At 44.7% G+C, this 14804-nt stretch overlaps 1 protein-coding gene across 1 annotated transcript in view; it reads right to left on the reverse strand.

Annotated features, from left to right (window-relative positions):
• LOC126259979 (protein Shroom3) overlaps positions 1 to 14804 on the reverse strand; it is a 365788-nt gene that overhangs the window by 209456 nt on the left and 141528 nt on the right. The window contains exon 3 of the mRNA XM_049957111.1: positions 2065 to 2313. Coding sequence (XP_049813068.1) covers positions 2065 to 2313 — 249 coding nt within the window. The remainder of the gene's footprint in view (positions 1 to 2064; positions 2314 to 14804) is intronic.

Genomic DNA, 14804 nt, shown 5'->3' on the forward strand with positions numbered 1-14804 from the left:
TAAGCTGTAAATGTAAGTCAGTTATAAAACAGATAACTGTAAATGTGAGTTACAATGTTAAAAACACATGTATGTGCACACAGTCCCAAGTGGACTATTCATGTCAAAGATTGGGTCCACACTGAGACCGCTATTTACAATTACAACACAGTGTACGCCATACCAATCCACAACGCCCTCCATACATGTATGATGCACTGACAACACGTATTAACTTTATGTTAACTTCACAATTCGTATATTTTATCATTTTATGTACTACTTTATATCTTTTAACATGTACATAAATAAGGTGGTTGTAACCGAAACTAGTGACTAATGTTTCACAGTTACACGTGGTGGTAACTGTGTGATCTATCCAGGAGTGTCAATTACTGCTGCAAGTTTTACAATCGAACGTAATTTAAAAAATATATTCCTCCCAGATCGCATATTAGTACAAAGGGTTTTGAGACAAATGTAATGTATTTTCCACATTATTACATGACGTACTTGACAGTTTATTAGTTTTAACAACAAACTGCGTAAATTATAATGGATCTGTATCTGAAATTCATAAGAGAGGACATTTTAAAGCAGAGAGATTCATGGCCTTTCGACATACTGCTGATGGTACGACTACTTGCACCACCACTCTTGTCTGTTCCAATTTCTTTAACTCTACTTAGTATGTAACAATGCTTTGATGCCGGCCTTGTGGCTGAGCGGTTCTAGGCGCTTCAGTCTGGAACCGCGCGACCGCTATGGTCGCAGTTTCGAATCCTGCCTCGGGCATGGATGTGTGTGCTGTCCCTAGGTTAGTTAGGTTTAAGTAGTTCTAAGTTCTAGGGGACTGATGACCTCAGATGTTAAGTCCTCTAGTTCTCAGAGCCATTTTTCAAGGGAAATCGACAGGTACCAAAATACGATCCGCCATGCACACTCTGACAGTTCCACAGCACCAATTAGACAGTACTGTTCAGTGTCTGCAGCCAGCTCAGTACAGTGCTCCGAAGACTACCTTCCGACTTGGCAGTCGACATTTATGGAAGATTACGACCAGTAACCGAGTGTCTGCGCAGTTATAATCAGTTATATTGACTATATATAGACGGGCAAGAGACAACAAACTTATTTAGATTTCGATGTATTAGGTTTAGGAAATCAAGTGCAACACATCAAGTTGCACCAAAGTACCATATTGTAATATACTCTTAAAATGGTATATGTTATTTCTTATTGTGCTATCACTTGTTTGTTATACTGCCGCACTATCGCACAAGTGTTTGTTTGCAAGCGTGTCAACTCAGCCGCCTTTATGGAACCGTAGCAGGGAAACCTTTTTCTGCCACAGTGAGTGTTTGGCCTGGATTATTAGTAGCATTCATTTATTGCATTCACATCAGTTATCTTCCAGCAAGGTAACGGAAGACGGTATGACGCCCATGCTGTGCTACTTCAACACAGAGAGTATTCGACTACTGCAATGAGCAGCACTTTCTCCAGATGTCTCACCTACATCGAACACCTGTTTCTGGTTGGCATACCACCACTCGCCATCCATTCCGAGTGGCGAATTCTGGTATAGCACTGAAGCAGGATGGAATGACGTACCCATTCCTGTCACCCAAGCTCAGTTCAACTCTATGACCAGCCAGGTTAGAGCCACTGTTGTTGCCGCAAGTGGGAGCTCTGTAAACTAAATTTAGCACCCTGTATTCCCCCAATCACCTAGAAATCGTATCTTCGTAGTACATCATACACGCAGAAGTAAAATTTCTTTCGTTTTCCGTCCTGGTGTAGCAGTTTTAACGGCCAGCACTGTAGATACTCTGTAGGCGCAAAAATCTCCTCAGCAACAAAGTCCCCTTCAACACTCCTTTTCTACTACTGGCTGTATATGTTGGTTCCATGTGACTTTTCTCGTAGGAATATTCCCCTCCCAATACTGAACGTAAAAACAGCGAGAAGGGCTCCCGATTACACGACTGATCGTATAATCGGGTATACTCTGTACGTGAAGAGATTCTGGGTCTCGATTTGCACCCGGGGCGACCGTACACCCGAAGGGGGCTGTTGACTGACCTGCTGCGTGAAGGCGGGGCTGGGCCGCTTCATGTAGGGCCGGGAGTAGGGCACGGCCTTCTCCTTGGGGTAGTTGGTGTGGTCGGTCCACGACTTGGAGCGGTGCGAGCCGCCGCCCGGCGCCGGCCGCACGCCCTCCGGTTGGTCTCGCTCCGCGGACCCCGGCCACGACGGGAACTTCTCGTGGCCCGCGCCCACGCGCACGCCCTTCAGGCTGCTCGCGTCCCGCACCGGGGGCGCCGGCGCCACCTGCCGACACACCAAACAAACCACATCTCCAGTCGATTTTACGTCAAACACACACACACACACACACACACACACACACACACACACACACACACACACACACAAATAAGCAATATACACCATCTGATCAAAACCTATCAGTGGACATTAAGGACATTAATATGGCGTGTGCTCGCCCTTCGCTTTCACGACGGCCTGAACTTTGCTGGGGATACCTTCCATGAGGTGTCTGCATATCTGTGGAGGAATGTCAGACCATTCTTCCTCACGCACTCAAACTAGAGAAGTTAGTAATGTTGGACGCTGGGATCTGTAGGGAAGTCGACGTTCTAACTCGCCCAAAAGGTGTTCTGTGGGTTCAGGTAGGGACTCTGCACAGGCCAGTCCAATGCCTCACAGATGGTTCTTTACGACAGGATCCATTTCATCTACATCTACATCCATACTCCGCAAGCCACCTGACGGTGTGTCGTGGAGGGGTACCTTGTGTACCTCTATCGGTTCTCCCTTCTATTCCAGTCTCGTATTGTTCGTGGAAAGAAAGATTGTCGGTATGCCTCTGTGTGGGCTCTAATCTCTCTGATTTTATCCTCATGGTCTCTTAGCGAGATATACGTAGGAGGGAGCAATATACTGCTTGACTCCTCGGTGAAGGTATGTTCTCGAAACTTCAACAAAAGCCCGTACCGAGCTAATGAGCGTCTCTCTTGCAGAGTCTTCCACTGGAGTTTATCATCTCCGTAACGCTTTCACGATCACTAAATGATCCTGTACCAAAGCGCGCTGATCTCCGTTGGATCTTCTCTCTCTCATCTTCAACCCTATCTGGTACGGATCCCACACCGGTGAGCAATATTCAAGCAGTGGGCGAACAAGTGTACTTTAACCTACTTCCTTTGTTTTCGGATTGCATTTCCTTAGGAGTCTTCCAATGAATCTCAGTCTGGCATCCTCTTTACCGACGATCAACTTTATATGATCATTCCATTTTAAATCACTCCTAATAATTACTTCCAGATAATTCACGGAATTAACTGCTTACAGTTCCTGACCTGCTATATTGTAGCTGAATGATAAAGGATCTTGCTTTCTAAGTATTCGCAGCACATTACACTTGTCTACATTGAGATTCAATTGCCATTCCCTGCACCATGCGTCAATTCGCCACAGATCCTCCTGCATTTCAGTACAATTTTCCATTGTTACAACCTCTCGATATACCACAGCATCATCCGCAAAAAGCCTCAGTGAACTTCCGTTGTCATCCACAAGGTCATTTATGTATATTGTCAATAGCAACGGTCCTACGACACTCCCCTGCGGCAAACCTGAAATCACTCTTACTTCGGAAGACTTCTCTCCATTGAGAATGACATGCTGCGTTCTGTTATCGAGGAACTCTTCAATCCAATCACACAATTGGTCTGATAGTCCATATGCTCTTACTTTGTTCATTAAACCACTGTGAGGAACTGTATCAAACCCCTTGCAGAAGTCAAGAAACACGGCGTCTACCTGGGAGCCCGTGTCTATGGCCCTCTGAGTCTCGTGGACGAATAACGCGAGATGGGTTTCACAAAGTCGTCTTTTTCGAAACCCATGCTGATTCCTACAGAGTAGATTTCTAGTCTCCAGAAAAGTCATTATACTCGAACATAATACGTGTTCCAAAATTCTACAACTGATCGACGTTAGAGATATAGGTCTATAGTTCTGCACATCTGTTCGACGTCCCTTCTTGAAAACGGGGATGACCTGTGCCCTTTTCCAATCTTTTGGAACGCTACGCTCTTCTACAGACCGCCGGCCGAAGTGGCCGTGCGGTTAAAGGCGCTGCAGTCTGGAACCGCAAGACTGCTACGGTCGCAGGTTCGAATCCTGCCTCGGGCATGGATGTTTGTGTTGTCCTTAGGTTAGTTAGGTTTAACTAGTTCTAAGTTCTAGGGGACTAATGACCTCAGAAGTTGAGTCCCATAGTGCTCAGAGCCATTTGAACCATTTTTTCTACAGACCTACGGTACACCACTGCAAGAAGTGGGCAAGTTCCTCCGCGCACTCTGTGTAAAATCGAACTGGTATCCCATCAGGTCCAGCGGCCTTTCCTCCTTTATTATTATTATGCTGATGCAAAGGATCATCGTCTCCAAACCATTTCTTCACTGCACGCAGTAAAAACTGCTGTAAAATGTGTTCATATCCTTCCTCATTTAGCGTTTTATTAAGCGCAATAAAGGGACCACACCCTAACGACGAAAAAGACCGCTCGTGGTGTAACACCACTTCTCCCGTACTTCATTGTTGGGAACTATATGTCATGGCAGGTAAAGTTCTCCAAGCATTCACTAAACCTAAACCGTTCCATCGGATTGCCATTCACCATTCCAAACCATGACCGCCCCGATAGCTGAGTGGTCAGCGTGACGGATTGCCGTCCTACAGGTCCGGGTCCGATTCCCGGCTGGGGATTTGCTATGCTCAGGGACTGGGTGTTGTGCTGTCTTCGTCATCATTTCATCCCCATCCGGCGCGCAGGTCGCCCAATGTGGCGTCTAATGTAGTAAGACCTGCACCACGGCGGCCGGATCTGCCCCGCAAGGGGCCTCCCGGCCAATGACGCCAAACGCTCATTTCATTTTCATTCCAAATCATTCGTTTCCAGTCATCCACTGTCAAGTGGCGTCGTTATTTACACAACCTCGAGCGTCGCGCCACTCTAGTTCTCGCGAAACATTCAAAATTAATGCCACATTAAATGAATATGGAGACAGAAGTGACTGCTCAAGTCAGTTATCGTACGGTTTGTGGCAAATACGTGTGAAGTAAGGTTGTGAGTGAAATTTTATAAACAACAGCTAGGGAACAGTGTACTCAATAGCAGTGCAAAAATATATCTACTAGAGATACGCAACAGGACGGAAAATGTAAGTACAGTAACATACATAACAACTACCCACGAAATAGTACTTCAGAAATGCACAATGAATTTTCTTCGTCACTACGTTGCAGATGACATGCTGTCGAAAACCCGAAAAAACGGCACAAAAATCCATGTATAATAAAGCAGTTTCACTAGTAATGCAATTTTAAGGCGAGCAGTCGAAACAAACGAAATAAAATGCACGTTTTATGTAATTTTTAGACCTAGAATAGGAATACAACTCAACCCACAGAAGATAACTCACAGGTGTCGAAACATGTCTGGGTGAATAAATAATGTACAATTAGAAGGAAGGTCAGCGTTGGACGTAATTTTGATGGTTTATTGACAGCAAAGTCGATTTTCAGTCGCATAGTGATCATCTCCAGTGCTGTAATGTACAAATTAAACTCATAGGCACTGGTGTCAAGTTATTATCAGTAACCAAGGCTATGTTACGATCACAATAACTGTTATTCTTGTGATTCTTCAGTTATTGTGATCGTTTTATAGTTTTGGTTACTGATAATAACTTGACACCAGTGTCTATGAGTTTAATTTGTACACTACAGTACTGAAGATGAACACTATGTGATTGAAAATCGATTTTGCTGTCAATAAACCATCAAAATTACGGCCAACGCTGACCTTCCTTCTGATTTCACGTATATGGTCGTTGTGCACACAGCACTCTATGGAGTCGCTAATCAATAAATAATGTTTGCATGAAGCGGATTTTCAAAACAACGCAGATTTGCCGCTTAGCTTTGACCACAGAAACGTGTGGCTTTAGAGGAGCTGCACGACCATTGTACCCGATTCTTAGTAACTGCCTACAGTCACTGTGCTAGCTGGACTGCTGATATCACTTTGGCACTCACCGTTGATTCCTTCCGCTAATTTCATTCGATATTTTACAACCAAGCTCCGAAATGCACGACGGTCCCTGTCCATCAGTATGCGAGGTCTATCTGGTATTGGTTTGGCTGTGCTTGTTGCTTCGTGTTTTCGTTTCACAGTCCGCCTGCTTAGCTGGGTGGTAACGTTCTCGCTTCCCATGCAAGCGGGCCCGGGTTCGATTCCCGGCCGGGTTGGAGCTTTTCCGCGCTCGGGGACTGGGTGTCGTGTTGTCCTCGTCATCATTTCATCCTCATCGCCCAATGTGGCGTCCTGAAATAAGACTTGCACTTGGCGGCCGAACTTCCCTGGATGGGACCTCCCGGCCAACGATGTCATACGCTCATTTCATTTCCGTTTCACAGTCACATCACCAACAGTCCACTTGAGTAGCTTTAGAAGGGTATGAAATGTGCCTGATGGAGCCAATGACTAGTCGACGTTCGAAATCACTGACCGGCCCCCTCTACCGTTACTGCCTCTCAACTAACGACATAGTAGGCCTACTCTCCGCCTCCTTTTATAGTGACGGTTCTGCCTCGCTGACGAATGGTCAGTTCTGTATTACATTGGGGTGGTGTACTCAGTTAATGTACAAAACAAGTAACCTAATCATGTCTGTGTATAAGGGAATGGAAAATTACACCATGGATGGCCAAAAATGGGCAACCTCGAGACCATATGGAGCCGCATAAAGCTGATCTTTCTCGGTGTAGGACGTGGGACAGAACAGGCAGCAGAGCAACTGGTACACGCTTTGTTTTTCATGGCCGGTGACAAGTGGAAAACTTCATTTTAGGACATTACATCTGGACCTTCCGACAACACAGAATAGGCGACTGAGGGAACGCCAGGTACTGCACTTCTCTTGGTGAGCAGTACGGATATTTTCAGCCTATGAGGCCAATGAGCATCGTTTACTGGCTGTGCTTTCCACATTTCCATTCTGGCTTTGGATGAAGTCGTTTGCAACATGTTGGTGGTTTTCACGCAACTTTTACTGGACCTCAGTCTCTGGACGGCTGTTTCGTAATCATGCAATGCATGGATGGACTTACTGGTCAATTTTGTTCTTTCCACGCTGGCAATAACCTCACGACGCTACACCTTGGCAAGTAGTGTAGGTCGCAGACGTCCATCTGATACAGCACTTCCATTAAGAATTTTGTACCTCTTGTTGAGTGCCTTCTCAAATTCTTTGGCATAGATAGATCTGTACCAGAGAGGGCACACATATTCTGTGTTGTTCTTAAAGTTTTAGGGTGACGGCCCCATCTATTGATGATTGTCTTCCTTAGCTTGTTATTTCTGATGTGCACTTTCAGCCTTGTGTTATGGCAATGCTGCACGAAAGTATCTTCTTGCGAGGGTACGAGATTTTCCAGATATTTTGTATCCAAAGTCTGAAAATAAATAATTTTGCCGAGTGGAAGTGAAGTCTCGTATTAATTTTAAATATATCTGAACAAGCTGTATTTTGTAGAATTATACACATTTTTGTTATCCAGAACAATCGTTCAGAATATAAAGTTTTAATTATTATCTGAGGAGATTTATTAGGGGAGAAGTCCTGTGTATTTTATTATTTGCATGAGGTATTCTGCCTGGTCTCCGTGCCATTCCAAGAGATTTGAAGACGTACTTAGAGTCTTGACGGGCAAAGTAGTCAAAGGCAGCAAAGAGTTTTTGCACCTGCCACGCAGCCAAGGAATACCAATGACCAGAAGCTTGTATCAATAATGTATATAAGTATGTACTGAAAAAGCGCTTGGTTTTCGCTACCCAGAAGGTCTACTGTAACAAGGTAGCTATCATCTGATAAGTGTTGTATTTAAAGACGCAATAAAAGCCTTAAAAGATCCGAGCTCCCAAGTGCTGGTTTTTAAGTACAAATTAAGTTATTCTACAGATAAGAATAATATTTAACAAGTCGTGGGTTCACAGACTACTTCGAGCTGAAGATCACAATGAGGTAACTTATAATGTACAAGAACCCTTCAACTCTCCGAAGACTGAGGGTGTTCCCTGGACAATAGTATTAGCTACCGGTTGATACTTTCACTCTTGAGACATCATAATTCCTTTGTAATAGAAACTACTAACATCTTCACTCACGCATTGTACCATGTCCATTATAACCAGCTCAAAAAATATCCATGACCTTCGTTACAAGTTCATTTTGATTCAGTGAGATATGAAGTACACTGGGTAAAAATTTTTCGTAAATCTTGCCACTGGAATTAAATAACTACCAGCCGGGAAAGTTATATTTTATACAAACTGTAAATGTTAGTACTGTGGCTCTTTCTATACCTTTACAAAACGTCTGGTAAATGATCTAAGAGAGAGGCTATGCAAACAGCCAAAGATTCTGCTTCTTTCGATCACAGATGGAACTTGGGAGTAATTGGGAGTAATCCGTTGTCTGCTACTGAACGAGCTGAGTTTCACACTGCAAACGCCCAAAATAAGACGTGATAGCTAAGAAACACCAGGTATTGAGTACCACCGACGCCTGCAGCTTGACTAGTGCTCCAGTGCGTTCGCAGCTCAGAAAGCACTCGGCGGCTGTCGTGAATGAACCCGGCGCTCAAGCGCGTGGCGGGCGGCGGCTCGCTTCCGTAATGAGCCGGGTGTTTGTTTTCCTAATGGACGAGTGCGCTCCGTGTGGACACACGAGGCGGGCACACACGGCCGGCGCCAGCCAGGGCTTCTCACATTCCTGCTATCTGCAACAGCGAGATAGCGTCCTGTCCTCTAGCAGCAGCGCAGGTTGCCCTTCCAGGAAAACTGCACCGCACGTGGCTGTGTTCACTTACACAAACGTTGCCTAGATGAGAAGGGCACTCCATTCGATGACTATTTCACGTCTTCAGCACACCTTTATGCCTAACGCAAAAGTTATGATCTCCCTATAATTTCTCGAAAGTCACGAGTCTGTGACGTAATTTAAGCAGAACAGGACGGAGCAACATATCAACAGAAACTACACTCAGCAACACACGAGCAAGTTTTCAGATCCGTAAACTGTAAATGTAAAAAGGATTCCTGTTAGTGGATCATATCTGAATAACCTTCGTGTTGTGAATGATAATGTACTATTTGTTTGTTGTCTGCACTTTCTTAATAGGAGAAAAGGTTCAAAATGGTTCAAATGGCTCTGAGCACTATGGGACTTAACATCTGAAGTCATCAGTCCCCTAGAACTTAGAACTACTTAACCTAACTAACCTAAGGACATCATACACATCCATGCCCGAGGCAGGATTCGAACCTGCGACCGTAGCAGCAGCGCGGTTCCGGACTGAAGCACAGAGCTCGTGTAACCGAAACCGTCGCCTGGAACAGGCAACAATGCAATGCGCGAATCAGTATCGTTCGTGGATCGGTCTATAGGAATTTAAGATGCCGTCAACGCCGAGATCACAAGAGACTGAGCACGAGCTCGTACCGAGAAGGAAATCGCCCATGTCAAGGGAACCATCCTGGCACTTGCCGTAAAAGCTGTTTGGTAACTATGGAGAACCTAAACGTAGATGTGTTTGAAGCGCCGTCATCGTGAATGCGAGTTACGCGTGTTACAACTGAGCCCCCCCCCCCTCCCCCTTCGGAAATATCCTACTGGAAAGAGTAGTCTTTCGCTGTTCGCCAGTGCTAGACGTTTCTTTGGCAAGAGCTCTTACTTTATGCCATGAAAACTATCAGTGCTAGTTTTCCCCATGGTACCCAGTGAATACCGTTGAAATGGTTCAAATGGCTCTGAGCACTATGCGACTTAACTTCTGAGGTCATCAGTCGCCTAGAACTTAGAACTAATTAAACCTAACTAGCCTAAGGACATCACACACATCCATGCCCGAGGCAGGATTCGAACCTGCGACCGTAGCGGTCGCTCGGTTCCAGACTGCAGCGCCTAGAACCGCATGGTCACTCCGGCCGCCAGTGAACACTGTTCCCCACATTATGCCATCATGATGGAATAGGCGCCAAATCTCGAATTTTATTTCATAAAGTTGGATTCTTACCTATGTTTGCCTCCGTTTTTATCCGTATCGCTCATACTACTGACGTACAACTTCGCTCAACATACGCTAAAATTTTATCCGCGTGTTTGGTACCCTTTGTGACAGCCTGAGCCGAAACATCTCACTTGTGAATAGTTGAAAATTTAAAAAAAAACTTTGCGGCTAAATCTAAAAATTGCAGAGACCGCTTGTAGCTGCTAATCCTCGTTTATTGTAGAATCAAGGTACAACCCGTTTTGCCATAATATTTCGCAACTTCAGGTTAAATTTGGCTGTATTACATTAAGCTTTTAACTCATACGATCGCCCAAAGTCCTTTTATAAGACTTTACCACAAAAATTGAAAAAAAAAATCAAGTATGCATAGATAAAACTAGGTTGCCCACACACAAGAGTAAATGCGCGTAAGGACCACGAAGATAAGTTTCGAGAAATTAGGGCTCATACGGAGGCATACAGGCAATCGTTTTTCCCTCGCTCTGCGTGTGGAACAGGAAAGAAAATGACAAGTAGTGGTACAGGGACGCACCGCACGGTGTATCTATGTAGATGTATATGTAGTTGTGAATGTTCATTTGCGCAACTGCTTCAGTAATAGAAGAATACGATTAATTATTAATAAATTTTTCTAACAGAACTTTTTCGGCCGATAATTTTTATTTTATTTTAGTTTTTCCACACTTCAGTGGCAAAAATGTCCTTGCAGCAGCATGGCTCTTCTCTACACCGTTGCTTTCTATCTTCCTAACCTAATTTACTTTTTTCGCAAAGGAGTCGAACATTCTCCCTCTCGCCTATTGTTTCGTACATCATTTAGTTGCCTCATTCCCATCTCACTCGTACAGCACCACAACTTTATCAAAATTCTAATTCCCGTCTGATTGATGCTATCGAAATCGACGGATATCTCACTGTCGTACTGTTTCTATCTTTCGTGTCGTCGCCTAAGAGGTAATGCAGCACCGGCTAACCATTTTATGAATTGGACTTTGAACAGCACTCTCGCTGTTACCTTTATTATATACATCTACAGAAATACTTCGCAAGCCATTGTACAAAGGTATTACGGAGCGTACAACGTACTAATATTAGCAATTTTGTTTTCAAGTTTATTTGAGTGTTGAGCGAGTCTATATGCCTTTCTGTAGTAGCCCTAATCTTTCTTACGTTACTGTCATGCCACCCCCGCCCCCCCCCCCCCTACGGGAGGTACACAGTGGGGTGGAGTGGGGTGGGGGGTGGGGAGAGGGTATAATGATCGCATAGTCTTTGTCGATGTTCTCTAAATTTACCAAACAAAATTGTCTTTCCTCCAAGCATGCCCATTCAGTTCTCCGAGGATTTCTGTTCTACTCTGTGTAGGCTACACCGATCTGTTACAATCCTATGTATAGCATGACGTTTCTGAATCTGACCGATGTCTGTAGTCATGCTTACGTGACAAGGATGAAATCACTGCAACACTATTTTGGAATTGGTCGCATTGGCGTCTTCTACCCGACTGATTTTAAACGTGCACTGCACCTACCTAGAGACCTACCAACAACAATTAAGTCTTGCATTCGCCTTTTATAACACTGATTTTACATGATCGTCCAATTTCATAGCGCTCATCACCATTACCACTAAATACGTTGCAACGTATGCAAGTTGTTAACCACTGATTTTGTAATCAGATACCAAACTGGTCGTTTTCTTTGTGATTATATTGAATTTATCTCGATTTAAAGAGAGCTGCCACTCATTGCTCAAAGTAAAGGGCTTTGCACGTGTTCAGAGAGATCTAGAAGTGATTGAATAATTATTGCTTACAAAATTGTAGAAGGCTGTACGTTCTACACATTATAATTACCACAATACCAACGGCCTTGTCTCTTTGAATATACCGGTGTCCGTCAGGTCGCCGAAGTTAAGCAACATCGAGCGTGGTCGGTACTTGGATGGGTAACCTCCTGGGTACGCTACGTGCTGTTGACTGATTTGCCTGTAGCTTTACGGTAAAGGAAAGACAGAGTTGTGACGTAAAGTACCTGACAATCAGATTTTGCGCCAAAGTCCGGGATTAAATTCCAAACCTCTTCACAGTGTCTCATGAAGTGAGCGTATGTGGTACTGCTCATGGTGATCGGGCCGTTGGATGGCTTGGCGACCCCCTTGGTGCTACTCGAGAGGAGTGTGCTATGTGGCGGTACCAGATTTCACACTCTCTCTTCTCACATCACCACCACCCAAAACAAACACGACACGACACCACACACATTACACTCACAGAAGACACTTATTATCAGCCGGCCATTGTGGCCGAATGGGTTCTAGGCGCGTCAGTCCGGAACCGCGCTGGGGCTACGGTCGCAGGTTCGAATCCTGCCTCGGGCATGGATGTGTGTGATGTCCTTAGGTTACTTAGGTTTAAGTAGCTCTAAGTCTAGGGGACTGATGACCTCAGATGTTAAGTCCCATAGCGCTCAGAGCCATTTGAACTTATTATCAGCTATACTTAAACACAAAAAATCACACTTCGCGATGGAGAGGTGTCATTCATTGCCGGCCGAAGTGGCCGTGCGGTTAAAGGCGCTGCAGTCTGGAACCGCAAGACCGCTACGGTCGCAGGTTCGAATCCTGCCTCGGGCATGGATGTTTGTGATGTCCTTAGGTTAGTTAGGTTTAACTAGTTCTAAGTTCTAGGGGACTAATGACCTCAGCAGTTGAGTCCCATAGTGCTCAGAGCCATTTGAACCATTTTTTTGTCATTCATTGTGCGCGAAGGACAGAAAAACCTTTCCAATTAGGCCGTTGAACCTGCCCTATGGATCTCCCAGCCAACAAGGCCATACATCTTTGCTGTTTACTGTCTTCATCACGATGAAATGGATTGAGGTAACATAAATACGGTGAACAGACTAACAATTTAAATGTGAGAAATACCAACGACTTAGGGTAGCGGGCTTTTAATTTCCCGGTCAACAGCTACGAAGCAGAAATTTGTGTTACATCGTTATAAAAGGCTTACAGTCTGAACTCTCTGTTTATAGAGCGTAAATAAGCTATGCCATGTCTGATGAGAAGAGCGTGCATATAAAGAAAGAAAGAACTCGTGTCCTGGTTTACACTAACGTCGAAAGAACATCTGCTTGACGCCGAGTTAAGAGAGTCGAAGTGCTTGGAGTGTCAGCAAACAGGCCGTCCAAACAAACGGAAGTCGCACTGAGCGGCTGATGTTACTGGCGGAAATGCTGCTGACGAATCTCTCTTTCCGAGCGTTTTCTCCGCTTTTACAGGGGCTCCTGTATTCAATATTTGCCAAATTTATTTTAACTACGTAGCCCGATGCCCCTTCTGCCACCACAGTTAACTTTCAAAAAATGGTTCAAATGGCTCTGAGCACTATGGGACTCAACTGCTGTGGTCATAAGTCCCCTAGAACTTAGAACTACTTAAACCTAACTAACCTAAGGACAACACACAACACCCAGCCATCACGAGGCAGAGAAAATCCCTGACCCCGCCGGGAATCGAACCCGGGAACCCGGGCGTGGGAAGCGAGAACGCTACCGCACGGCCACGAGATGCGGGCAGTTAACTTTAAAGGACAGAAATAGCGTACGTCATCCGCCTATTTCCTGAAGAGGACCCAATAAGCCGAAAAATAGAAACAAAAATCAATAGTACAAAAACAGTGTACTTAATATTCAATCTTAAAAACGTGTAAACGTTGTCCTATTTTATATTTTTGTGCATTGTATATTCGGAGGTGGACATTGGAGACCAGCCCAGCATTTGCCTAAACGGGCATGGAAAACCGCATAAAACCGCATTTATGAATCAGTACATATTGTTAAGTATGTTGAAAGCGCGCGATACGGTTATCTAAGTAACTGTTAGAGAAATAGATGAGTTTCTTACATGAGACACGAGGAAAAGATGAGCGGTCATAAGCGAGCGCAACCGACAGTAATGAATCCACGCATCAAAAAGGGCGAGAGCAGCCTGGCCGCATGTGGAGAATGCGAAAGAACTCACCAAAAAGTAACAAAGAAAAACTTGTGAAGACGAAGACGCTGAGAACAGCTAATGAAGCAAATGTTATCGTGCAGATAACGTTCGCGTTGTTTATTGATGACCTTTTTAACTTTAGTTCCACTAATACATCTTTAAAGAAGATGATCTAGAATAAGTCCAAAGACGGAGTGTTTTTTGTTCGAGCGCACAATCGTAGGACGTAGGTTCAATGTAAGGTATTGTTTCGTTTGTAATGGATCATCCACGTTGTGCGTATTTCAAACGACGAGTTATGGCGTCAAACATTAATGAGAATTGATTTTTAGCGCTAAGGCGTGGTCTAAGGGTGACTATAGGTCGTTTGTAAACGCAGTGGATCAATACCAGTAGGAGAAACGCGCGGACAATGCTGCCATGCCGGCTGAGGCAGGAGACTCCGCCAAGACTTCGGATACCAAAGGCGCGTTTTTTTTTTATTTCTGTTACTCTCTTAATCTTCTCCCTTCCGCTAATTGCTGTTGAAAAGTGTCAGCGTGCGAACCATTCAACGAAAGATCATCGATATGGGCTTTCGGAGCCGAAGGCCCACTCGTGTTCCCTTGATGTCTGCACGACACAAAGCTTTACGCCTCGCTATGCTCATCAGCACCGAC

Source organism: Schistocerca nitens, chromosome 5, assembly GCF_023898315.1.
Source record: "Schistocerca nitens isolate TAMUIC-IGC-003100 chromosome 5, iqSchNite1.1, whole genome shotgun sequence".
NCBI lineage: Eukaryota > Metazoa > Arthropoda > Insecta > Orthoptera > Acrididae > Schistocerca > Schistocerca nitens.